This window comes from Oncorhynchus masou, chromosome 24 (assembly GCF_036934945.1).
Source record: "Oncorhynchus masou masou isolate Uvic2021 chromosome 24, UVic_Omas_1.1, whole genome shotgun sequence".
In the NCBI taxonomy this organism is placed as follows: Eukaryota; Metazoa; Chordata; class Actinopteri; order Salmoniformes; family Salmonidae; genus Oncorhynchus; species Oncorhynchus masou.
In genome coordinates, this window is record NC_088235.1 from 75295927 (window position 1) to 75323871 (window position 27945).

The following is a 27945-nucleotide window of genomic DNA, read 5'->3' on the forward strand; positions in this document are numbered from 1 at the left end:
TTGCAACAGGCCAAACTTTTATTTTTTTGTCATTGAGTTCCACAACATGTACAGCAGATTTGGTAATGTTCACATTTTGACACCATATTCCCTTATTGTTATAACATTAGTTGTTGTATTCCCACAATAGAAGTACAAAGTAAAAATCTATGTAAACCAAGTCAACAGTACTTTGCAGAACAGTATTCGGTGGATGCACAATAAAAATAAAAACACAAATAAACTATGAAATAAATTCCAAAAACAAGCAACACTTGGGATCTTTTGAAAAATTGCAATACCTTCCTGACAGCGCAAACCTTATTGGATGCCTTGAAGGTTGCCTTCGTAGCAAAGCAATGGAATAAAAACATGATCTGAAATACTCTTATTGTACTCTTCTAAATTTACACATGTCAAATGTTTCTTTTTCTCACAAGCTTTGGTGACATCCAAGATCCTAACAACATCTCTCACTATAAATCCACTAATTTTACAAGAGGTTTTAAAACCACTAGTATATTTGTGTAAATGTTTTTTTTTGACAGTAACAGCTTGGGTTTATGTAACCTAACAAATCAGTTGAACATGGTTATTCCCTCTTTTTACATCTTTCCAGATTCAGTTCTATACTACCCAGGAATAGCAGCAAGGTAAAACTTACCCGACACCCTTGTTTGTTTGTTTGTTGTTGGGTTTTTTTTGGGGGGGGGTGTACCCGACACACTTTATATAGTAGATCTACTGTCAGCAAGCTCTACTGTTTGAAATGCTGTTCACTGGTACTGCATATTGCTTTTTATTAAAGAAAGTCACACATTCATTCACAAGCAGGCCTAGAACTAATGCAGATAAAATACGAGTTTCAGATTTTGTCTTTTTTTTGCAAGCCTGGAGTCAATACAACACACAATCCACACATGAAACATATGACTAAAATGCATTTCCAGTTTGTTTCATAGAAATGAAGACAGCATCGGCGAGGAGGAGGAGAGTTTACAGAGGGGGGTGGGGGTGTCTCTGGATACTACTGAGATGGCAGACTCACAGCCATTATATAGTAGAGCAAAATTATGTTGAAAATGTATGCTGGATTGCAAGATGATCAAATATTGTTGTTATTGTATCTACAGTAGTATTATTTTAATATTATTGTTACACATTGTCATTATTGTCCCACATCAAAACTTTGGTATGACTCAGTGAAGTATACATTTGAGGATGCTTGAATGACTGATCTATTTGTATGATTATTTCGCACTCATTCACTCTAGTAAAGACAGCCATTTGTCAACAACATAGAAAAGTTCACTCGTAAACATCACAAAGGTCTTAAGGGTGGTTTCGATCGCTTACAATGAGTAATAATATATTCTCTAATTTCAATGGAAACTTGCCTGGATTGAGACCTTGGACTGAATATCAATTCAAAGACCAGAGGCAAAAGGCCATTCAGGTTTTTCTTTCCTAAATTAAACGGTTGACTAAATTGCGCTCAAACAGTCTCAAGGGTTAGTGTTTAATTGTACACATATTTTACTGCAAATTGTTCCAATCACACACACACTACAAACCCATAAACTCTTTGTTGCATAAGCCTACGCTTGTGTGCATTAAAGGCAGACTCAGCAAAATGGCATTGCCACGAGCAGCATCGCAGATATTGCGATGAGTGAGATGCAAGACTTCACCCCCACACAGTATCTGCGCATGGGTTCGGGTCAAGCTGTTTGAGCATGGTAGGTACGGGACCAAAACAGTAGAAGTTTACCGTCGCTCTTTAATGCTCTTAGTTATTGTGGATATTGGCCCTGGTTTACTTGTGCACCTACGTCATATCTACCTTTAAGTACTTACAAGCTGTGGGACAAAAACAGCCGTTGCCAAAACTGAGCAAAACATATTTTTTTTAACCTGTTATTGTACAGGACACAGTATGATTTCTATATTATTTAACCTCACTTGTGCAGTCTCTTGTATCCTATTTCAAGTCATAAGGAGCCAAGTATTGCCTCTGATATAACATGCACATTGTAATTCATTATTTCTCACAAAAATACAAAATAAGATCATTGAAATGGATGTAAAAGGTGAGCAATGCTGATATACTTCAGCTATGCTCTGGTTCCGTGGCTTCAGCCTCTTTCCATGCAAACTAGCATTAATCTTAACAGCTCTTAGTGAGTGTATTTGCAAGTACCTGAGAGCGGTAGTAGGAGCAAAGATGTTTTGTGTAAATGGGCATAGGGGGATGACAATGGGATTAATTCAACCATAAATAAATTGAGTCAGAGAAAATCTACAGCATTGACCTCTCATATCTTCATAGATAGTTTCTTTATGCTTTTTTCTTTCTTTTTTTTTTAAATTTTTCTAATGGATCCCTTAGATATTATATTATGCACATTATTTACATACACATTTAAACCAAACATATACAATACCAGTCAAAAATGCCAAGAGTGTGCAAAGCTGTCATCAAGGTAAAAGGTGGCTACTTTTAAGAATCTCAAATATAAAATATATTTGGATTTGTTTAACACTTTTTTTGGTTACTACATGATTCCATAGTTGTTATTTCATAGTTTTGAAGTCTTCACTATTATTCTACAATGTAGAAAATAGTAAAAATAAAGAAAAACCCTGGAATGAGTAGGTGTGTCCAAACCTTTGACTGGTACTGTATAAAGAATGTCTCTGTTTCTTTTTACCTATCTATAATTTGTTTGTATTTTCCTTACTGTTTTTTTATACGCGAAAAGCTTTACAAAGGAAAGCGGTACCAGTATACAAAACATAAGGTACATTTAAATAAAAAAAAAAGGCTGATTGGACAAAAATTTGAGACAGGAAATGTTATACCAGTGACTGATGCAATCCAATATATGTTTTCTTGTATTTCACACAGACATGGGACTTAGACAGTATATATGCACTCGGCTTCAATATCTCTGTTAGTATTGACCTCTTTATGACAACACATACTTTAATATGGAATTCCATCCATCTCTAACAAAGGCTTTTATCAGAAAACCATTAGTCTGAGAAAATAAGGTAAACAATGATGAAGTTTTGGGGCAGACTCTGGATAGAGAATTTAAGACCAGTGAGGACCCGAGTAAAGGAAGCAGAGGACACGAGAATCATGTGAGAAACAGAGTGAACATCACCTATTCACCCATATGGAGCGATTCATTGATTTGTGGGGAAGAGGGAGGTGTGAGGGGACCTGAGGATGAGTTGGTGTGTGTGGTGGGTCGCTGAGCTTTAGCATGCACAGTCCTGTTGGGGGGGTGCGGGCTGCTCGGTGAGCTGGGGCCCCTGTTTAGCCCCTGTAACTGCCGGGTCAGCGGCATCCAAGCTCTCAGACATCTTTTCGCAAATTATGTCCACCAGCCGCTCGAACGTCTGTTTCACATTGATGTTATCTTTGGCACTGGCCTCAAAGAACTCGAACCCTGGAACATTGTGTTATAATGGTGTTATAATGGTGTTGGATTTAAATGTTTACCAAACTAGCCATACGTGATCAGTAATCTTGCCCATTGGTTTCTGAAGCTATTGTGAGCAAACTCCGTGTTTTGTCATTCCTGTATGACATGATATTTGGTGGTAGCTGGGAGATCTGTGTTCAACAGCCAATTCGGCACAATTCTTTTTATGTTTGCTTATGATGCTGTTCCACCTCCTAATCACATTTACTCTGGATAAGAACTTCTACCAAGCGATTGCAATCAAATTATACATGTAATTGTGGCTGACAACTCAGATGAGAAAATCAAATCATCAGATAAGAAGTACCATTAACATCAGCAGTATCATTGAATTGTATAGCTCATGTAGTTATGGTGGGCACTGTGAGCTGGTGTTGTGTGACTTGAACTCACCCATGTGTTCAGAAAGCTGCCTGCCCCTGTCTCCTGCCACCACCCTCTCGTCCTCCATGTCACACTTGTTGCCTACTAGCAGGACCTGGGCGTTGTCCCACGAGTACGTCTTAATCTGGGTCGACCTATGGCAGCCATACAGAAAGGTTCAGAATTGGAAAAGATTACACACACACCCCGTGGTTTTGAGCAGGTGCTTGAGGTCAAAGAGACACAATGATGATCTGAGGATCGAAACATTGTTTCAATAAACCACTCTTACTAAGAACATAGATTGTAGTGTGCAGTCTGCAGAGACATGGTCCACTGCAGAGCCATTGAAAGCTTAGGTGACATTTTCACTGCACTTATCCAACACTCAAGGGTCAGCTAAAATGAGTTTGGAATAATGCAGCTTGCGATACGATTAACGTTTATTTGGGGTTATTGTGAGTAATAGTATTTGGTTTCATGCAAACTTCACCGGCCACATTATGTAAGCAAGCGTTGAAAATAAATTTACACATGCATGTTATTCAATCATTTTACCCACGTGAACAAGCACCTGCTTAGCCAAAAGTTCAAATAGAACTTAGTTTTATTTGAGACGCTCATTATTGGATATCAGGAAGATACAAACCCACGTCCGCTCCTTATTGGATATCAGGAAGATACAAACCCACGCCCCCTCCTTATTGGATATCTCCTTATTGGATATCAGGAAGATACAAACCCACGTCCGCTCCTTATTGGATATCAGGAAGATACAAACCCACGTCCCCTCCTTATTGGATATCAGGAAGATACAAACCCACGTCCCCTCCTTATTGGATATCAGGAAGATACAAACCCACGTCCCCTCCTTATTGGATATCAGGAAGATACAAACCCACGTCCCCTCCTTATTGGATATCAGGAAGATACACACCCAAGTCCCCTCCTTATTGGATATCAGGAAGATACAAACCCAAGTCCCCTCCTTATTGGATATCAGGAAGATACAAACCCAAGTCCCCTCCTTATTGGATATCTGGAAGATACAAACCCAATATCAGTCCCCTCCTTTATTGGATATCAGGAAGATACAAACCCGTATTGGATATCAGGAAGATACAAACCCACGTCCGCTCCTTAATATCAGGAAGATACAAACCCACGTCCCCTCCTTATTGGATATCAGGAAGATACAAACCCACGTCCCCTCCTTATTGGATATCAGGAAGATACAAACCCAAGTCCCCTCCTTATTGGATATCAGGAAGATACAAAAGTCCCATATCTGTCCCCACGTCCTCCTTATTGGATATCAGGAAGATACAAACCCAAGTCCCCTCCTTATTGGATATCAGGAAGATACAAACCCAAGTCCCCTCCTTATTGGATATCAGGAAGATACACACCCAAGTCCCCTCCTTATTGGATATCAGGAAGATACAAACCCACGTCCCCTCCTTATTGGATATCAGGAAGATACAAACCCAAGTCCCCTCCTTATTGGATAGCAGGAAGATACAAACCCAAGTGGATGTTTTTTGTCTGGGGATTAATCATTGTAATTAGAGAAACACACAATTTTGTCTGACTCCGGTTCAAAATTATATACTGAACAAAAATATAAAACTAAACATGTAAAGTGTTGAACCTTCATTTCATTAACTGAAATATAACATCCCAGAAATGTACCATACTCACAAAAAGCTTATTTACTTCTACTTTTGTGCACACATTTGTTTACATCCCTGTTAGTGAGCATCCATCCACCTGACAGGTGTGGCATATCAAGAAGCTGATTTAACGGCATGATCATTACATAGGTACACCTTGAGCTAGGGACAATAAAATGCCACTCTAAAATATGCACAACAATGTCACAACATAATACCACAGATGTCTCAGGTTGAGGGAACGTGCAATTGGCATGTTGATTGCAGGAAAGTCCACCAGAGTTGTTGTCAGAACATTGAATGTTCATGTCACTACCATAAGCCACCTCCCACGTTGTTTTAGAGAATTTGGTAGAAGCGAGGTCCAACCAACGAGAGCATACAGATCGCAATGGTGGGTAGTGTATGGGGCTTTGGTGACAAAACGGATGGCACTGTGATAGACTGCATCCAGTTTGTTGAGTAGAGTGTTGGAGGCTATTTTACCAGATGAACCAGGTGATGTCAACTATACAACTGCCCTTGCTTCATACTCATCGCCAAACCCACTGGCTACAGGTTATCTACAAGTCTCTGCTAGGTAAAGCCCCGCCTTATCTCAGCTCACTGGTCACCATAGCAGCATCCACTTGTAGCATGCACTCCAGCAGGTATATCTCACTGGTCACCCCCAAAGCCAATTCCTCCTTTGGTCATCTTTCCTTCCAGTTCTCTGCTGCCAATGACTGGAACGAACTGCATTCATCTCTGAAGCTGGAGACTCATATCTCCCTCACTAGCTTTAAGCACCAGCTGTCAGAGCAGCTCACAGATCACCGCACCTGTACATAGCCCATCTGTAAACAGCCCATCTATCTACCTACCTCATCCCCATATTGTATTTATTTATTTTGCTCCTTTGCACCCCAGTATCTCTACTTGCACAACTATACTTGCACAACTATACAACTATAACTGCCAAAATTAAGGAAACACCGACATAGAGTCTTAATTGGGCATTGGGCAACCACAAGCCAGAACAGCTTCAATACACCTTGGCATAGATTCTACAAGTGTCTGGAACTCTATTGGAGGGAAGTGACACCATTCTTCCACAAGAAATTCCATCACTTGGTGGTTGATAATGCTGTCTCAAGAGCCACTCAAAACTCTCCCATAAGTGTTCAGTTGGGTTGAGATCTGGTGACTGAGACGGCCTAGACATATGGCTTACATATTGTTTTCATGGTCATCAAACTGTTCAGTGACCACTCGTGCCCTGTGGGTGGGAGCATTGTCATCCTATGAGGGCATAGCCATGGTAGCCAAAACAATGACCAAAATAATGGCCTGCCCAGCATTTTTATAAATGACCCTAAGCATGATGGGAGGTTAGCTGCTTTATTAACTCACGAACCACACCTGTGTGGAGCCCCTGGCTTTCAATATACTTTGTATCCCCCATTTACTCAAGTGTTTCCTTTATTTTGGTAGTTACCTGTATATATAGTTTGTGTCTCAAGTCCAATGGTCTTTATTTAGAAAAGGTCAACAAATTCTTATCACTTCGCATGCCTTTCTGAAGAAAAGGTCAACAAACCTTTGGTGCCAATTGGACCTCCTCCAGTCCGGCCTGTACTGTATCAAGGAACGCTGGTCTGTGTTTGTCCTCTGTTTTACCATATGGTCACATGACCACACCACATTCCTGAGCAATCACTTACCAGTCCTGCACAGCATTAAAGGACTCCTCATTGGTGATGTCATACATGAGGATGAAGCCCATGGCACCGCGGTAGTAAGCCGTGGTGATAGTCCTGTACCTCTCCTGCCCTGCCGTATCCTAGAAATATGACACACACACATACACATACACGGAGGTTGCATGAAAATGAGCACCACAGCCAAGTTGACATGCACCACAGTCAAATTGACATTGACAGCGAACGTCCCACGCACACCAATAACGACAGAACATTAAAACCCTCCGGTGATTTCAAACAGTCTACCCGCAGACTGCTTTTGCTGCCAACATGATGATGATGGGGTATCAGTAGCTTTTACAGCTCCTGACGCATTTCCACTGTGACTTGCCAAATTTCGCCTCCCTTCCTTGGTTGGCAAGCCGGGGGGTGGAGGGGGCAGATTGAGTTACGGCCTAAGCTCTAATGAATGCTCAGGGAATGAGGCCTCCCTGACAACCCAATACTGCATCTCTCTAAACTGTGGAGCAACATCAGCCCCAATCCCCATTGCACACAACACTATGCTGGTTAGGCTTTATTTTAGGGTAGTCAAATTGTTGCTTTTTGTATGATGTCTAGCATGCATATTGAATCAAAATACACATGTAAACATGTAAATTGGGTGAAATATGTACATTATATGGTGTGTAACAAATGTGCTTGTTTATGTTTTAGGTCATATTTGAATTATCAGCATTCACAGCCTTTTCAATTTTACTACACTTGAGTGCATGCGAAGCTGACTGTATGCTGTACTGGGAGGTGGGGGATGGGGAGCAGTGTGTGTATAGGTGGTGGTGGTGGTCGGGGGGGTTATTTACTCAAGAGAAGTGTGTAGTAATGGGGGAGGGTGCAAACTTCAGAGTCATTGCCCTGGGAAAAGGCTGACCACAGACCAAGCCTTTCCTCAACACACATACACGTATCCTCTTTCACCAGCCCCCAGTGTTTGATGCACAATATGGATGTCCAGTAGAGACTGCAGTGCCCCACTGCACAAACTGGTTGAATCAACATTGATTCAACATACTTTGTCAACGTATTGTGATGTGGAATCTATGTGGGAAATAGATTGGATTTGAAAAAAAGGGATCAACATAAACTGTTGTTTTGAGTGTGAAATTTCAACCACAGCTATGTCACCATGGTAACCAAATTTCAACATAAACCTTCTAGAAAATATGTTGAATTTGTACCTTTAAAAATGTCAGCTTTTCAACATTATATCCACTATCAGAATAGTCTGGGCATCACCTCCTACTGGAGAATTGATCTATCTACAGCTACCCTTTGGTCTTCCATCCAAGGTTTTAACCAAGGCCCAGCCCTGCTTAGCTATGATATTTGTCATTGATTATTAACAATGTGCTATCATGAGAATGATTGTTGAGAGGGCCCCACTTAAAAATGAAATAGATTCACTATTAAAGTCATTCCAAAGGGTAGGTTTAACTTAGCAAATTAAACGTGACCATACTTTATCAATCATCAATGATGCTATTTAGGCCTATATAGCATTTGCAAAGTCATCAACAGCAACTGTTTGAGTTCAACTCAGAATTCAACTAAAAATAGAATAGGCCAAATATCAACATTTGAAGAATAAGTATTATCTACTTGGATAGTTCCACCTTTGCCACTGACTTAGTCTGGCTTTAATTCACATCTCCATCTCAAACAAAAATCATAGTTAAATAAAATTAATCAATCAAATCAAACTTTATTTAAAGTTTGATTTGATTTTTAAGACATCAATTATTAATTTGTAGACAAACTGGAATTAAAGCCAGACTAAGTCAGTGTTACAGATGGAACTATCCAAACAGAAGATAAATATTCTTAAAATGTTGATAACTAAACACAATTCCTATGTGGCCCAGCTGGTGGAGCATTGCAATTGTAATGCAAGGGTTATGGGTTTGAATCCCATGTGGGACTAGTATTAAAATGTATGCCGTCACTCTGGATAAGGGTGTCCGCTAAATGTAACTCAATATTACTTTTGAAATACAATAAATAGCTTATTAACATGTCTACAAGTTAACCAAAAAAAAGTAGATACATCTCTTTTATATGTTGATATTTGGTTGCATTGTCAACCAAACACAATTCAACACTACTTTGTAATACAGTAAATAGCCTAAAGTTAAAGGAGATATATTAAATATTTGTGAATTTTAATTTCATTGGAATCATAGTGTTTCAATGTTTTTTTTTAAAAATAACGATTTTGGGCCCACACGAAATGACATACAGCTTGTTCAGCCTTCCTATTGGTCAACAAAAGCCAGACTGGCTCTATGTCAAATTGGCAGGCTGCACCCCCCTCTCTTCCATCAACATCTCTCAGAGACGTGGTTATCATCTCACAAGCAGAATCATCAATGGCAGAAATCGCCTTGCCATTACCTGGTTGATAAAATTCTAGAATGTTGGCCTCCCGAGAGGTGCAGAGGTCTAAGGCACTGCAATGCTGAAGTGCTAGAGGCGTCACTACAGATTCGGGTTTGATCCCAGGAGACACATGAGGCGGTGCACAACTGGCCCAGCATCGTCTGGGTTAGGGGAGGGTTTGGTATTTTATCAGGATCCCCATTAGCTGTTGCAAAAGTAGCAGCTACTATTCCTGGGGTCCACACAAAACATGACATAATACATAACATTAACCTGTTGAAACTCTAGGGGCGCAATTTAATTTTTGGATGAAAAACGTTCCCGTTTTAAACAAGATATTTTGTCACAAAAAGATGCTCAACTATGCATATAATTGATAGCTTTCGAAAGAAAACACTCTGACGTGTCCAGAACTGCAAAGATATTTTCTGTGCGTGCCCTAGAACGTGAGTTTCAGGCAAAACCAAGATGACGGCATCCAGGAAATGAGCAGGATTTTTGAGGCTCTGTCTTCCATTGTCTCCTTATATGGCTGTGAATGCGAGAGGAGTAAGTCTGCCCTTTCTGTCGTTTCCCCAAGGTGTCTGCAGCATTGTGACGTATTTGTAGGCATATCATTGGAACATTGACTATAAGAGACCACATTTACCAGGTGTCCGCCCGGTGTCCTGCGCCAAAATTGGTGCGCAAAAGTCAGCTGCAAGTATTTTTCCACAGAATTCAGAGGAGAATGCAGGCTTCCACGAACGATATATCAATGAAGAGATATGTGAAAAAACACCTTGAGGATTGATTCCAAACGACGTTTGCCATGTTTCGGTCGATATTATGGAGTTAATTCGGAAAAAGTTTTACGTTGTAGGTGACTGAATTTTCGGTTCGTTTCGGTAGCCAAATGTGATGTTCAAAACGGAACAATTTATCCTACACACAGACGCTTTCAGGAAAAACTGCGCATTTGGTATGTAACTGAGAGTCTCCTCATTGAAAACATCCGAAGCTCTTCAAAGGTAAATGATTTTATTTATTTGGTTATCTGGTTTTTGTGAAAATGTTGCGTGCTAAATGCTACTCAAAATGCTAAGCTAGCTTAGCATACTCTTACACAAATTAGTCAATTGCTATGGTTCAAAAGCATATTTTGAAAATCTGAGATGACAGTGTTGTTAAGAAAAGGCTACGCTTGAGAGCAGGCGCATTATTTTCATTTTATTTGCGATTTTCAGAAATCGTTAACGTTGCGTTATGCTAATGAGCCTGAGGCTTTAGTCACGATCCCGGATCCGGGATGGGGAGTTTCAACAGGTTAATAGACAAGAACAGCTCAAGGACAGAACTACATTTATTTTGGCCGGCTGGGATGTCCTTGTCCCATCGCTCTCTCGCGACTCCTTGTGGCGGTCTGGCGCATGCACACTGACTTTGGTTGCCAGCTGTACGGCGTTTCCTCCGACACATTGGTGCGGCTGGCTTCCGGGTTAAGTGGGCAGTGTGTTAAGAAGCAGTGCAGCTGGACGGGTTGTGTTTCAGAGGACGCATGGCTCTTGACCTTCGCCGCTCCTGAGTCCGTACGGGTGTTGCAGCGATGGGACAAAACTGTAACTACCAATTGAATATCACGAAAAAGGGGTAAAAAGTACAAAAATAATAATTACATTTAAAGATTCTGTTCATGTGACAAAACAAGCAATTTATAGTGTAAAGAATCATTTCACCATCTAAAGCGTTGTGAAATATAATTTGAATTACAAAAAATATCGTACTTTCAGCTGTTTGAAAGTGATGTACAAAACCGAAAGTAAAAAGACACAGAAATGCAGCATCACATTCGTGGAAACCAAGACTGTTCTCAGGGCAGGCCTGGTTTTATCTAGATACTGTATGTTCAAGTCACATCTGGGTTAATTTTTGCATTTTAGCTAACCCTAAACCTTTTCCTAACCTGCCATGTTAATTATCCTAACATACCACGTTAATGATCCTAACCTGCTACAAAAAGTTGCTTCTGCTAGTCAAAACTGGCAGAGCTGCCATGAGAATAGTCTTAGTTTCCACTAATGCCATACAGCCACAGAAACCACCATGCCATTACCTGGTTGCTAAAATTAAATTGTTTGCCTAATTTCATTTTATGTGACAATACAAGCAATTCATAGTAAACAGAATCATTGCACCATCTAAATCGCTGTGAAATAACTTGTTTTCAGCTGTTTAAAGCTGGTGGACAAAACTGAAAGTAAAATGCTCAAGCGCGAGTGGTTTCCACTAGATTCCACAGACACAAAGTCTCCAACATGTTGCAGGGAAATGGGATGTAGAGGAGGAAGTAGAGTTCTTTGTATTCAACCTAAGTGTTGTTGCAATTCACCTAGCTTCCACGTGTGTACGTAGCACCTTTAAGGCTATCACACAAACTAATGTTACATTCAACCTAAATTGACTAACATATCCATGGACACATTGAGGTTACTGTAACTATGCATTCCTTCTTATGTAATCATATAAAGCGTGCTTGTTCAAGATAGCATGCATAGGTTATCACAGGTCTACCTATTGCTACAATAATCGACGCAGAATCTCGAACGGCATTAATCACTTGCACTATGTACATTTAATGTAATCTCAACTGCAGTCCAGGTCATTTGGTTCTGCTATTAGATGAAGCACAATAATCTGTTGTATAAATAAACAAAATATCTGACATTGTATTCCCATTTGAACTTTGCTGTGCTTTTAAATGGTTGAAAGCCCAGTGATTTGGGTGACAACTAAACCAAAAATCTGAAATTGTTTTCCAATTGGAATTTGTTTTTTTAGATGGTTGAAAGTGTAGTGATAACACATTGGAAGTTCAACTAACTTTAGGCTGTGTTTTTGAGCGAGTGAATACAGGGACAGAATTCTTCATTACAGGGACATATCAACCGTATGAAAGGGTCTCCAAATCTCACCCAGATCTGTAACTTGATCCTCTTGTCGTTCCTGTAGATGGTCTTCACCTTGAAGTCAATGCCCACCGTGCTGACGAAGGCTGGCGTAAAAGAGTCGTCTGCGTAGCGGAACAGGAAGCTGGTCTTGCCCACGCTGCTGTTTCCAATGATGAGGATCTTGAACATGTAGTCAAAGTTCTGGTCTGAGGACTCCTTCTGTCCATAGGTAGCTGTAGCTGAAGCCATCTGAAAGATTAGAGAGAGAGAGAGAGAGATTTTGTCAACCGACTGAAAATATCCCTTGTATTTGGAAGTATCATGGAAAGAGTTCCAATACTGATTCTTGGCGGATCACAGGGCAGTACTATTATTACATTGTGTTTCTATAAAATGGCCTCCAACACTTCAGAAATACCTACTTCAAAAGGTAAAGCCTAGGATAAGCAGTGTAGGCCGTGTTCTAAGTACAGACAAAACGATACAGAATCCAATGTGCCAAATATCCACACAGGGCCTGCTTAACCCCTTGTCAAACACACCTCGTACAAAAAGTGAGCAACCTCATCCATCACAGTGCAGTTCATCAGTGTTCACCAAGGCCAAGTAGTGGTAGTACTCAATAAGACAAAGTTCTGAAACATCGATATACCAGAGGCACAAGACAAGGCATTGCATCAAGAGACATTTAAAATCGGTTCCCTTCAGCGTGACAAGATATCAGTGGGCGAGGAAATAGTCCCCTGACAGCTTCTCTTGCACCTGACAGGAATCAAAGCTTTTCGCACAAAGTGGAACATTCTGAACCGCCTGATACTTACAACACCTCTTTAATTATGGGTTGCTGGTTTTACAGACCAATCATTCTGTCTCTCAAACGATGTGAGCCATTGTGTACATATTTAGTCAGCTCTCAACAGTGCATTCTTGAAAGATAGAGCAGCCTACACCACATGCCACAAAAAGGACTTCAAGTGGATTGACTGCTCGTCCTCTCAGGACATCTGCCCACGTGATAGGACAGTATAGTTGTGTTGTAAAGTGATTGATCACATTGGCAGGGCTCATATTGAACTTGTGGCGGGAATCGTATCTACTCTTTAGGGCAACAGTGACTTCACTTCAGCCCATCTGGATTCAAGGTCTCTTTAGGCTCCATCTATAGCACAAACATGTGCTTTTTGGTCTTAATTTAATGTTAGAATTCAGCATTATTGTTAAGGCTAGGGTTAAGGTTAGGTTTAAAATCAGATTTTATGACTTTGTGGCTGTGCCACCACTCTGGCTGTGCCACCACTCTGCAGAGCTGCCTCCAGAACTAGATTCATGATGAAAAACGCTAACCTGTGTGGAGTACATAGTGCATCTTTGACCTTCGTGCAACTGTACCCATAGTGCTATTTTAAGATTTACTGTGGCGCTGTTCATAGCTTTTCAACACAGGACTCTTGTAAAGAGTAGAGAAGGAAGTGCAAATAAGGTCAATAGAAAAAGCACGCCAGAAATTGATATGCAACCGGATCAATACTGCAAACTCTAAATGCATTCTAAATAAGTCTTGACAAAATAAACTGACAAAACAGACTATGCATCCTTCAATATAATACATCACAAATGTCCGGAACCTGAATCATACAGGTTCTGGTTTACGTGTATCCATGACTTGTCAAAATATCAGTGAAATTCAAAGTATTTTCTAACGTGTCTGCTTCTAGTCATAATGACTAAGATTTCTCTAAGCTTCCTCTGATGATAGATAGTCATATGACTCTGCCTTACTTGCTGTCCAGTGCTACTAGAAAAATAGTTTGTCTCAAAGAACACTCTTAGCTTTGAACACTCAGGTTATGAGTGAAATAAGCTTGCTTGTGGGCCTGATAATTAATGTCCCCAACATTCAAAGCCATGTTATTTTGGCTATTGTTTCTGAAGAACATCATTTAGATGATCGGCCTAGACCTACCAGTACATAATTGCTGGACCTCACAAAGAGCTTATAGAGTGGTGAGAAGGAGTTTCCTGTGCCCGGAAGCGAATTCACCATTCATTCTCTGTATTCTGGGTTCACTCAAACATCATTTTAATCTTTGCTTTACAGTGAAAAGTTACAGCTGATTTTGGGATTGTATATCGATTCTCTCTCCTTAAATATAAACCATCTGATTTATTTGTTTCAGTCTTTGAATTGTTTAACCTTTCGCAAACAGCTCCTGATAATATCAGGGCATAAGAACTCTAATCTGTCTCCTGCATTAGCCTAGTGTGCCCAGCTGGCGCACATGCGCACAAGGCCCAAGCTCATTTCCCCCCGATTTTCCCTGGCTAAACTAAATTCAGTAAAAAAGAAACGTCCCTTTTACAGGACCCTGACTTTCAAAGATAATTCATAAAAATCCAAATAACTTCACAGAAGTTGGCCACAGATCATTGTAAAGGGTTTAAACACTGTTTCCCATGCTTGTTCAATGAACCATAAACAATTACTGAACATGCACCTGTGGAACGGTCGTTAAGACACTAACAGCTTAGAGAAGGTAGACAATTAAGGTCACAGTTATCAAAACTTAGGACACTAAAGAGGCCTTTCTACTGACTCTGAAAACACCAAAAGAAAGATGCCCAGGGTCCCTGCTCATCTGCGTGAACGTGCCTTAGGCATGCTGCAAGGAGGCATGAGGACTGCAGATCTAGCTAGGACAATAAATTACAATGTCCGTACTGTGAGATGCCTAAGACAGCGCTACAGGGTGACAGGACGGACAGCTGATCGTCCTCGCAGTGGCAGACCACGTTTAACAACACCTGCATGGGATCGGTACATCCAAACATCACACCTGCGGGACAGGTACAGGATGGCAACAACACCTGCCCGAGTTACACCAGGAACGCACAATCCCTCCATCAGTGCTCAGACTGTCCGCAATAGGCTGAGAGAGGCTGGACTGAGGGCTTGTAGGCCTGTTGTAAGGCAGGTCCTCACCAGACATCACTGGCACAAACCCACCGTTGCTGGACCAGACAGGGCTGGCAAAAAGTGCTCTTCACTGACGAGTCGCGGTTTTGTCTCACCAGGGGTGACAGTCGGATTCGCATTTATCGTTGAAGGAATGAGTGTCACACCAAGGCCTGTACTCTGGAGTGGGATCGATTTGGAGGTGGAGTGTCTGTTATGGTCTGGGGCGGTGTGTCACAGCATCATCGGACTGAGCTTGTTGTCATTGCAGGCAATCTCAACGCTGTGTGTTACAGGGAAGACATCCTCCTCCCTCATGTGGTACCCTTCCTTCAGGCTCATCCTGACATGATCCTCCAGCATGACAATGCCACCAGCCATACTGCTCGTTCTGTGCGTGATTTCCTGCAAGACAAGAATGTCAGTGTTCTACCATGGCCATCGAAGAGCCCGGATCTCAATCCCATTGAGCACGTCTGGGACCTGTTGGATCGGAGAGTGAGGGCTAGAGCCATTCCCCCCAGAAATGTCCAGGAACTTGCAGGTGCCTTGGTGGAAGAGTGGCGTAACATCTCACAGCAATAACTGGCAAATCTGGTGCAGTCCATGAGGAGGAGATGTACTGCAGTACTTAATGTAGCTGGTGGCCACACCAGATACTAACTGTTACTTTTGATTTTGACCCCCCCCCCCCCCTTTGTTGTTCAGGGACACATTATTCCAGTTCTGTTAGTTTTTGTCTCATTTGTTGAATCTTGTGTTCATACAAATATTTACACGTGAAGTTTGCTGAAAATAAACGCAGTTGACAGTGAGAGGACGCTTCTTTTTTTTGCTGAGTTTAGATGGCTAACTGAACTAAGCTAGTTTCCGTCCTCATTGCCAAACTTCATAAATACTGCACCCTCAACTTCAAAACTCCTTTGCTAGTTATGCAATCATGTAACTAAGACATTTTCTGGAAAGAAACTTCCATTTTGTTTTATTATTTTGTTGAATGGTCATGACTGGTTCGAGATATCAGTGGTGTAGGATATCATTGCTACTAAATGGGGATCCAACTTCAGTTTTGAGATCCACTGGAGTCATTAGCGTAGAGTTATAGCTGGATGTTTCAACTGCTCTTAGAACTGTGACAACGGGCAACCTCGATGGAATATGTAGTTATTTTGCCAATACAGCTGGATATGTACACAAAATAGCAACTCAAGAAAATATGATACAATGAATGGCTAAATTGCTTCCAGACACTTAAGGGTCCGCAGAGCTCCTCCTCCCACTTACTATTGGAAACCCAATCATCGTTATTGACACCTCCCTTTCAAGAGATTTGTGCAATTTATCTAAATCTTATAAAAAATGCATTCTATTCGACTATTGACCGAAATATGCTTCTTGCAATGTCATGACAGGACTTGATGGTCCCTAGACTCCTTATGTCTTTCTAAGGACACAAGTCTGGCTGGCCAGGAGAACTAATCCCACAACTTGGGCAAAAAAAGATGACATGAGTCTTGACTAGAGGTCTATCGATTATGATTTTTCAACGCCGATACCGATTATTGGAGGACCAAAAAAAGCCGATACGATTGATCGGACATTTTTTTTTTTTGTAATAATGACAATTAACAACAATACTGAATGAACACTTTAATTTTTATTTAATATAATGCCTCAAATAAATTATGAAACATGTTCAATTTGGTTTAAATAATGCAAAAACAAAGTGTTGGAGAAGAAAGTAAAAGTGCAGTATGTGCCATGTAAAAAAAAAGCTGTTTATGTTCCTTGCTCAGAACATGAGAACATATGAAAGCTGGTGGTTCCTTTTAACATGAGTCTTCAATATTCCCAGGTAAGAAGTTTTAGGTTGCAGTTATTATAGGAATTATAGGACTATTTATCTCTATACCATTTGTATTTCATATACTTTTGACTATTGGATGTTCTTATAGGCACTTTAGTATTGCCAGTGTAACAGTATAGCTTCCGTTCCTCTCCCTACCTGGGCTTGAACTAGGAACACATCGACAACAGCCACCCTCGAAGCATCGATACCCATCGCTCCACAAAAGCCGCGGCCCTTGCAGAGCAAGGGGAACAACTACTTCAATGTCTCAGAGCGAGTTACGTCACCGATTGAAACGCTATTAGCGTGCACCCCGCTAACTAGCTAGCCATTTCACATCGGTAACCCCAGCCTAATCTCGGGAAAGCTTGAAGTCATAAAGAGCTCAATGCTTGAAGCACAGTGAAAGCTGGCAAACGCACGAAAGTGATGTTTGAATGAATACTTACGAGCCTGCTGCTGCCTATCACTGCTCAGTCAGACTGCTCTATCAAAAATCAAATCATAGACTTAATTATAACATGATAACACACAGAAATACGAGCCTTAGGTCATTAATATGGTCAAATCCGGAAACTGTCATTTCGAAAACAAAACGTTTATTCTTTCAGTGAAATACCGAACCGTTCCGTATTTTATCGAGTAGGTGGCGTCAATAAGTCTAAATATTCCTGTTACATTGCACAGCCTTCAATGTTGTCATAATTACGTAAAATTCTGGCAAATTAGTTCGCAACGAGCCAGGCGGCCCAAACTGTTGCATATACCCTGACTCTGCGTGCAATGACGCAAGAGAAGTGACACAATTTCCCTAGCTTAATATTGCCTGCTAACCTGGATATATTTTAACTAAATATGCAGGTTTTAATAAATATACTTCTGTTTTTTGATTTTAAGAAAGGCATTGATGTGTATGGTTAGGTACACAACAATTGTGCTTTTTTTCCCGCAAATGCACCTTTGTTAAGTTATCCTCTGTTTGGCGAAGTTGGTCTTCACACAGTTCGCAACAAGCCAGACGGCCCAAACTGCTGCATATAGCCGGACTCTGTTTCACAGAACGCAAGAGAAGTGACACAATTTCCCTAGTTAAAAGAGATTAATGTTAGCAGGCAATATTACAGTAACTAAATATGCAGGTTTAAAAAGATATACTTGTGTATTGAATTTAAGAAAGGCGTTGATGCTTTTGGTTAGGTACACATTGGTGCAACGACAGTGCTTTTTTCCACGAATGCGCTTGTTAAATAACCGTTTGGCGAAGTAGGCTATGATTCAATGATAAATTAACAGGCACCGCATCGATTATATGCAACGCAGGACAAGCTAGATAAACTACTAATATCATCAACCATGTGTTGTTTAACTAGTGATTATGTTAAGATTGATTTTTTTTAAAGATACATTTAATGCTAGCTAGCACCTTACTTTGGCTCCTTGCTGCACTCGCATAACAGGTAGTCAGCCTGCCATGCAGTCTCCTTGTGGAGTGCAATGTAATTGGCCATGATCGGTGTCCAAAAATGCCGATTACCGATTGTTATGAAAACTTGAAATCGGCCCAAATTAATCGGCCATTTCGATTAATCGGTCGACCTCTAGTCTTGAACATATGTTAAACGAGAGACGAAGACTCAAAATAATTCCAATCAATGTGATTTACTGTAAATGTTTCAACCTCTCCCAACTGAGGAAAGTATCTGTGGCCTCAACCTGTGAATCTGTGGCCTCAACCTGTGAATCTGTGGCACCAACCTGTGAATCTGTGGCACCAACCTGTGAATCTGTGGCACCAACCTGTGAATCTGTGGCACCAACCTGTGAATCTGTGGCACCAACATGTGAAACTGTGGCACCAACATGTGAAACTGTGGCACCAACATGTGAAACTGTGGCACCAACATGTGAAACTGTCGCACCAACCTGTGAATCTGTGGCACCAACCTGTGAACCTGTGGCATAAACATGTGTTGGCTCTTCTTTTCAGCCTAAAGGGATTGACACCTTAACAACAGGTGTGTGATGTCAGCCGGTCCTAAACTGTGCTGGTGCACTATGAGTCAGACAGTTTTGGTCTTTTGAATGGGTTCCCACTGGCATCTTGTTAATCCTGTTTTAGTCCAGGATGATCCCAGAAAGCCTGAGAGTCAGACCTGATCCAAACACCCTGGCATTAGGCAAGCTAATGAGAAAGACAGTCTGCCAAAGGAGCTGAAGTATACCTCAGCTTAATCTGGCTCATATAAAACAAAACCAACATTTTGTTAAAGCAAATTGGGCAGCGCTATACCTTACATAGCCATTATTCCAGGGTAACTACAAGGGAATAACTTTAGTCAGTTAGTCAAGTTAAGTCCAGGCTGTTACCTAGCTAGTAATTATTATCTTACAAGACAATACAAAAATGCTATTGAAATGTGCCATAACTTAATAGCATATTACTACGTAATTACTACGGTTATTTATTGAAGTGAGATACTTGAATTTATATTCCCAGCTAAGCAGTCTGAAGAAACCATTGTGCTTCTTCATAAAACATTTGATTTTCCAAACCCATATCAAACATTTACATTTAAGCAGACGCTCTTATCCAGATGGAGTTACAGGAGCAATTAGGGTTAAGTGCCTTGCTCAAGGTTACATTAGCGTATGTTTCACCTCATTGGCTCAGGGATTCAAACCAGCAACCTTTCACTTACTTGCCCAACGCTCTGAACCACTAGGCTACATGCCAACCCCAGGTGACCCAAGTTCATGAAAGATATAAAGAGTTGCTTGGGTGATCTAATTAGGGACACATTGTAGCTATCCTCTTTCGTCAAATGAAGTGGCCGACAGTATTAATTCAAGAGCAAAGATTAAATTTACTTAGCGAATATGAATTTCTCGTCTAGACATCACAGAACTGAATGTACTGAGGCACTAAAAGGCCCTCTACAGAAAAGTAACTTTGCCCAGTAAAATAAACATCTGGCAACACATTGCTAAAACGGAGAAATTATACTCCACAGCAGACACACCCATTTCCAAGACAACTCCCTGCATTCTCTTTCAAGGATGGGTTGAATTCATTTAACAAAAAGTGGTGATTCATTACTTGGGTAGTGGCAAAACATAAAAGGGAAATAAACGTTCAATTGACAGTGCACCGAATTGGACTGAATCAAATCACATTAAAATTCATAGTGAGACATTGACCAAAGAACTGTACGGTACCAAAACATCCAGAAGGTTGCCTAATATGGCATTTTCCCCCCATCCAATCACATTTTCCATTTTCTAAGAAGACAAATGCAGATCATAAGGAGCTAAATATAGCATTTCCTCCCTCTTTATAGAGCAGAAGATGCTATGAACCTGCTAGTATCACAATGGAAGCCTGCAATTAAGAGAGTGGAGTTTTTGTTTTCGTAGTATGGGGGGAAACAAAAAGTGCCCTGTAATCTAATATAATATTGTAGGGCAGGCAATAGCAGCCCTTATTTAACCATTAAACATTGAAGGTGCCTTAATACTTTTTCTGTGATGCATTTCCCCCAGAGAATCCAGCAATAACATTGGAGTATGATCTCTTTCAAGTATATTTAAGGTAAATGCACACACACACATTTAGACGATGTCTGTATATAATATTGCCATGGGACTCAATAGATCATATTTGCAACAATATAGTCCTTCTGAAACGTTGAATAGGCCAGCCACATCCTATCTTTGATTAAATTAGTTTAGTAGGCCAAGTAGCTTAAGGGACAGTTTGAAATGTATTGACCACAAATAACAAATGTAGCAACCCTGTGTTTGTAAACGTGGATATCTACTTTGCCACTTCAGCATTCTTTTGTGGCACAGTTGTTGCCATGCTGGGCTACGGACCAGAAGGTTGAGCATTCGACCGACCACCATGAATGAGCTCACTTTCACTGCCTGTTTCATTGGTCCTACACTATGATCAGAGTTGGCTGCAGACAATGATCAGCTAGGAGGAAGTCTGATTTTCAACATTTTGATGCCATATTTATAATTATATCAAATGTGCCTTCGGAAAGTATTCAGACCGTTTGACTTTTTCCACATTTTGTTAAGTTACCGCATTATTCTAAAATGCATTAACATCCTCAGCAATCTACCCCATAATGACAAAGTGAAATCATCCTTGAGATGTTTCTACAACTTGACTGGAGTCCATCTGTGGTAAATGAAATTGATTGGACATAATTTGGAAAGGCACACATCTGTCTATATAATGTCCCACAGTTGACAGTGCATGTCACAGCAAAAACCAAGCCATGAGGTCGAAGGAATTGTTTGAAGAGCTCCGCGAAAGGATTGTGACGAGGCACAGATCTGGGGAAGGGTAACAAAAAATTATTTGCAGCATTGAAGGTCATTCATTAAATCATTCTTAAAATGTAAGAATTTTGGAACCACCAAGACTCTTCCTAGAGCTGGCCGCCCAGCCAAACTGAACAATCGGGGGAGAAGTGTATTGGTCAGGGAGGTGACCAACAACCCGATGGTCATTCTGACAGAGCTCTAGAGTTCCTCTGTGGAGATGGGAGAACATTCCAGAAGGACAACCATCAATCAGGCATTATGGTAGAGTGGCCAGACAGAAACCACACCTCAGGAAGAGGCACATGACAGTCCACTTGGAGTTTGCCAAAAGGCACAGAATGACTCTCAGACCATGAGAAACAAGATTCTCTGGTCTGATGAAACCAAGATTAAACTATGCCCTGAATGCCAAGTGTCACGTCTAGAGAAAACCTGACACCATCCCTACGGTGAAGCATGGTGGTGGCAGCATCATACTGTGGGGATGCTTTTCAGCAGCAGGGACTGGGAGAATAGTCACGAGAGGCAAAGATGAATGGAGCAAAGTACAGAGAGATGCTTGATGAAAACCTGCTCCAAAGCGCTCAGGACCTCAGACTCGGGCGAATGTTCACCTTCCAACAGGACAACGACCCTAAGCACACAGCCAGGACATGCAGTAGTGGCTTTGGGACAAGTCTCGCAATGTCCTTGAGTGGCCCTGCCAGAGCCCGGACTTGAACCCGATCGAAGAGAGACCAGGAGAGACCTGAAAAAGCCGTGCAGCCATGCTTCCCATCCAACCTTATAGAGCTTGAGAGGATCTGTAGAGAAGAATGGGAGAAACTCCCCAAATACAGGTGTACCAAGATTGTAGTTTCATACCCAAGAAGACTCAAGGCTGTAATAGCTGCCAAAGGTGCTTCAACAAAGTACTCAGTTAAGGGTCTGAATATTTTTTACATTTGCTAAAATGTCTAAAAAACAGTTTTTGCTTTGTCATTATGGAGTATTGTGTGTAGATTGATAAGGGAAATACTATTTAATCAATTTTAGAATAAGGCTGTAACATAACAAAATGTGGAAAAAGTCAAGGGTTCTGAATACTTCCAAAGGCACTGTATGTAAAAGCTTTTCCGCCAACAGGTTTCTGTGCCAATACACCGCACAACCAATTAACAAAGGATACCGAGTATTGAAGGCTTGGCCATCCCTGAATGTCATTAAACTTTTTGGTGTTTTTTAACAGATGTCTCTTTCCATTCATTAAATGGCAGCTGCACAGTACGGATAAATTGATTTTATGTCAATAGAAAAAAATACATATATACAGAGCACAAAGATTTTTTACAAGTGACGAGGATTGCACAATATAGTCGGGGACTTATTTTCATTGTGGTCCCTATTTCTTTTATAAATACATACAATTAAATACACTGAGTATACAAAACATTAAGGACACCTGCTCTTTCCATGACAGACTGACCAGGTGAATCCAGGTAGAAGCTATGATCCCTTATTGATGTCACTTGTTAAATCCATTTAAATCAGTGTAGATAAAGGGGAGGTTAAAGAAAGATTTTTAAGCCTTGAGACATGGATTGTGTATGTGTGACATTCAGAAGGTGAATGGGCAAAACAAGATATTTAAGTGCCTTTGAACAGGGTATGGTAGTAGGTGCCAGGCGCACCAGTTTGTGTCAAGAATTGCAAGGCTGCTGTTTTGTTTTTATCCTCAACAATTTCCAATGTGTTTCAAGAATGGTCCACTTCCCAAGGACATCCAGCCAACTTGACACAACTATGGGAAGCATTGGAGTCAACATGGGCCAGCATCCTTGTGGAATGCTTTATATTTAAAACAGTGAAGATTAGTCTCTAGTGCTGCGGCAGCAGAGTAGCCTAGTGGTTAGAACGTTGGACTTGTAAACCGAAAGGTTGCAAGTTCAAATCCCTGAGCTGACAAGGTACCAATCTGTCATTCTGGACCTGTACAGGCAGTTAACCCACTGTTCCTAGGCTGTCATTGAAAATAAGAATTTGTTCTCAACTGACTTGCCTAGTTAAATAAAGGTTTAAAAAATTATGCTGGTGTACATTTCAAACAAATTAAAAATGGTTGGATAGGTACAGTTGAAGTCGGAAGTTTACATACACCTAGCCAAATACATTTAAACTCAGTTTTTCACAATTCCTGACATTTAATCCTAGTCAGAATTCCCCGTTATAGGTCAGTTAAGATCACCACTTTATTTTTAAGAATGTGAAATATCAGAATAATAGTAGAGAGAATGATTTATTTCAGCTTTTATTTCTTTCATCACATTCCTAGTGGGTCAGAAGTTTACAAACACTCAATTCGTATTTGGGAGCATTGCCTTTAAATTGTTTAATTGGCTCATTCCTCCTGACAGAGCTGGTGTAACTGAGTCAGGTTTGTAGGCCTCCTTGCTCGCACACACTTTTTCAGTTCTGTCTACAAATGTTCTATAGGATTGAGGTCAGGGCTTTGTGATGGCCACTCCAATACCTTGACTTTGTTGTCCTTAAGCCATTTTGCCACAACAGTGTAAGTACACTTGGGGTCATTGTCCATTTGGAAGACCCATTTTGGACCAAGCTTTAACCTCAAATGGTGTCTGGAGATGTTGCTTCAATATATCCACATAATTTTCCTTCCTCATGAGGCCATCTATTTTGTGAAGTGCACTAGTCCCTCCTGCAGCAAAGCACCGCCAAACTTAACGATGGTCATTATGGCCAAACAGTTTTGTTTTTGTTTCATCAGACCAGAGGACATTTCTCCAAAAAGTACGAACTTTGTCCCCATGTGCAGTTGCAAATTCTGGCTTCTTTATGGCAGTTTTGGAGCAGTGGCTTATTCCTTGCTGAGCGGCCTTTTGGGTTATGTCGATATTGGACTCATTTTACTGTGGATATAGATATTTTTGTGCCTGTTTCCTCCAGCATCTTCACAAGGTCCGTTGCTGTTGTTCTGAGATTGATTTGCACTTTTCGCACAAAAGTACGTTCATCTCTAGGAGACAGAATGCGTCTCCTTCATGAGCGGTATGACGGCTGCGTGGTCCCATGGTGTTTATACTTGCGTACTATTGTCTGTACAGATGAACGTGGTACCTTCAGGCGTTTGGAAATTCCTCCCAAGGATATACAAGTCTGAGGTCTTGGCTGATTTCATTTGATTTTCCCATGATGTCAAGAAAAGTGTCACTGGGTTTGAAGGTAGCCCTTGAAATACATCCATAGGTACACCTCCAATTGACTCAAATGATGGAATATCAGAAGCTTCTCAAGCCATGACATAATTTTCTGGAATTTTACCAGCTGTTTAAAGGCACACTGAACTTAGTGTATGTAAACTTCTGACCCACTGGAATTGTGATACAGTTAATTATAAGTGAAATAATCTGTCTGTAAACAATTGTTGGAAAAATGACTTGTGTCATGCACAAAATAGATGTCCCAACCGACTTTCCAAAACTATAGTTTGTTAACAACAAATTTGTGGAGTGATTGAAAAACAACTTTTAATGACTTCAACCTAAGTGTATGTAAACTTCCGACTTCAACTGTACCTGGGGGCTGAGTCCGTGAGAATTCTGTCACCCAGACCAAGTTTAATTAATATAACTCTTTTTTCCACAGATAGCTAACTTAGCTGCTTAAAATGCTCGACCTCCAGATGAGTAGGAGGGAGGAGTTTAAGTATAATTCTTACAAGCTTGTTTTGGCTGGTCTGTACCTTATTCTTTAGACATTTCGGGCTGCTGGTGAACCATGTAGTGCAGGCATAATCAAAGTGACACCAGACTAGCGCACTTGCCAGACTCTTTAGGGTGTCAATAGCTAGGTTTCCATCCAATTGGCGACAGATTTTCATGTAAATATTCTAAAATCTGCATAAAAACAATATGCACATTTTCCCATCAGAGTTGTGTTTCAATCAAATGTACTTGTTGCGGATAAAAGTTTGCGTAAATACTTAGTGCACATAAAAATAATGTACCAAATAAAAAATACAAGTTGAATGGGTTTCCATTGCAGTCAAGGCCTACTGCTGGTTTTGTCACAAAGAAATATTGCATAGGTATTGTGAATATACCCACTCTGGTATTGGCACGTGCACTCTAGCCAGCAGCTCGCAGACACAGTGTGGATATAGCCTACATGATGAGATTATTATGGACAAAAGTGAGAGATTATTGTTATTTGTCAAACAGCAGCCAAGCATCGATCATCATGTCACCAGAACAAGACCCTCGATCTCTATTGAAAGGAGTATCGAGCTCCTCACTCCGCACTTTCACCACCCTGTGAAGTTCATCGTAATTTATTTACTCTGTAGCCTAATAAACTGCATGCTTTCCCATGATGTGACATTTTTTATCCGACATGTACTTTACTCGCATGAAAAGGTTGGGTGGAAACCTGGTTAATGTCAAGCCATTTTCATGATGCTGGAATTAGATTTTGAACAGAAGTGTGCATGCCTACGGGAGATTTTTGAAGAAGCCTAATAAGATTTAAACATTGTGAATGGTTGTGTTTATGTCACATATAAAAGGTAATACACTTTAAATGTTAAATAACAAATATTTAGGCTATATTGAGGTTCTAGGTGTGTGAGGAATAGCCACTTGGATTAGAGAGGAGGCACTAAGCTTTCCTGAATAACTAGGCCTGCCGGAAGCATATGTGGGCACATTATTATAGTACGATTTGGGAGAATGATGATCTGCAACAGACAGCGCATCTCAGTATAGGTAAAAAGACAGCCAGAATGGCCTGCTACTGTGCCTTTCTAGACTTTATAAAATATCTAGAGTGGACCCACAACTGATCCAAATGGAATGAAACATTCAAATCACAGGGCTTTTGCGCTGTTATTCAAATGAGATTTTCACTGCAGCCTAGAGTAGAATTTAGTACTCATTTGAAAACAATGAAATGATTCATTGCGTTGTGGTGTTGTTGGCTAGTCTAGGTAGGATAATAGTTTTTTCCCTAAACATGGTCAATAGGGGAGCTTTTTGAGTGTCTCGGTGTCTTCAGTGTTCATTCATGCGCAATGACGCAACTGGCCTCTCCACTGCCTATCAGCTATTCCTATTTGTTCTTGTGGATTCATATTGAAAATTGATCCAGCCTATTTTGGACCACCCCCCACCCCAGTAAATTTCGAACTGTCCTAACTGCCTACAATTTCCTTTATAGTATAGAATATCTACTTTCTTGCATTCAAATTATGATTATTTCAAATGGTCCCAATCTAACATGCAAAAATGCTCAAGTAGCTTTTTTAAATGAGTATTTATTATTAGTTGTCCAATTTAACATAGCCTGCTTTGCTATTTTGACCATTAATATAACGATGTATAACTACTTAAAATGAGAAAATGTACAATGCATCATCCCAAAGCTCATAGACCGTGACCTGGGTGAGTGTCCTAAAACTGTGCGGTGTAAACTATCCTGAGATTACAATCAGTAGGTAACTAGAGTCCCCTACCCCTGCTTGCTGATGTGGTCCCATTCAGACACACAGCATTATGATTCTCTGTGATAGGTTTTGTGCTGTCAAAGCAGTGGTTTTATGAAGACATCAAGGTTTTAAATAGCCTACAGAACAGTGTAAAGTCAATCATCCTATACGAGCATGTTCGTTCCCTTGTCTTTGAGAGCACAGAGCGACCCGTGCACCCATCTACAGCGCATTGGATTTCCATATGACAGGCCTGATATTAATTCACGTAAATTATACATTGCTTAATTGATGTAAGAATTATCTCGCACTACAAATGAAGGATACACATGCGGTATCGCGAACCAGATAGGCTACTGTAATCGATTAGCTATTTTAGGAATTTCGACAGGTCATTCTTCTCCCGCTGATGCTGTGGTTATTCGAGGCTTGACATGTCATACATTACGGCATAATTGTAACCAACCCCATATGAAATACTATATTTACGAGCTACTGCACTTATATTTATCTGTATAAAGCAAGCATCGAATGTCAAATGATGGTTATTGTTTCTCCTTTATTCTATTTTGTTGGCGCATTTCCATAGAGACTTCTAAACAAATGTAACTCTACACCAGCTATGGTATAGTGTAAATGAAGAATATAATAATTATATCCTTACCTTTAAGTGTATTTTCTGCTCCTATTACGCAATACACCACCGCGTCAAGCACCTGCAGAAACACTAACGTCATATGACTGACAGTTGACGACTGAGGTGGGCGGGCCC

The 27945-nt window shown here is 40.6% G+C and overlaps 1 protein-coding gene across 1 annotated transcript; it reads right to left on the minus strand.

Moving 5' to 3' along the window:
* On the minus strand, window positions 1-27917 carry LOC135512647 (ras-related protein Rab-3A). Its single transcript, XM_064934882.1, has 5 exons — window positions 27838-27917; window positions 12579-12803; window positions 7213-7331; window positions 3867-3991; window positions 1-3437 (listed from the first exon to the last, which is right to left on the minus strand). Exons 2-5 carry the CDS (start codon window positions 12801-12803, stop codon window positions 3247-3249), a joined length of 660 nt encoding a protein of 219 aa, XP_064790954.1. The 5' UTR covers window positions 27838-27917; the 3' UTR covers window positions 1-3246.
* Window positions 27918-27945: the final 28 nt, after the last annotated feature.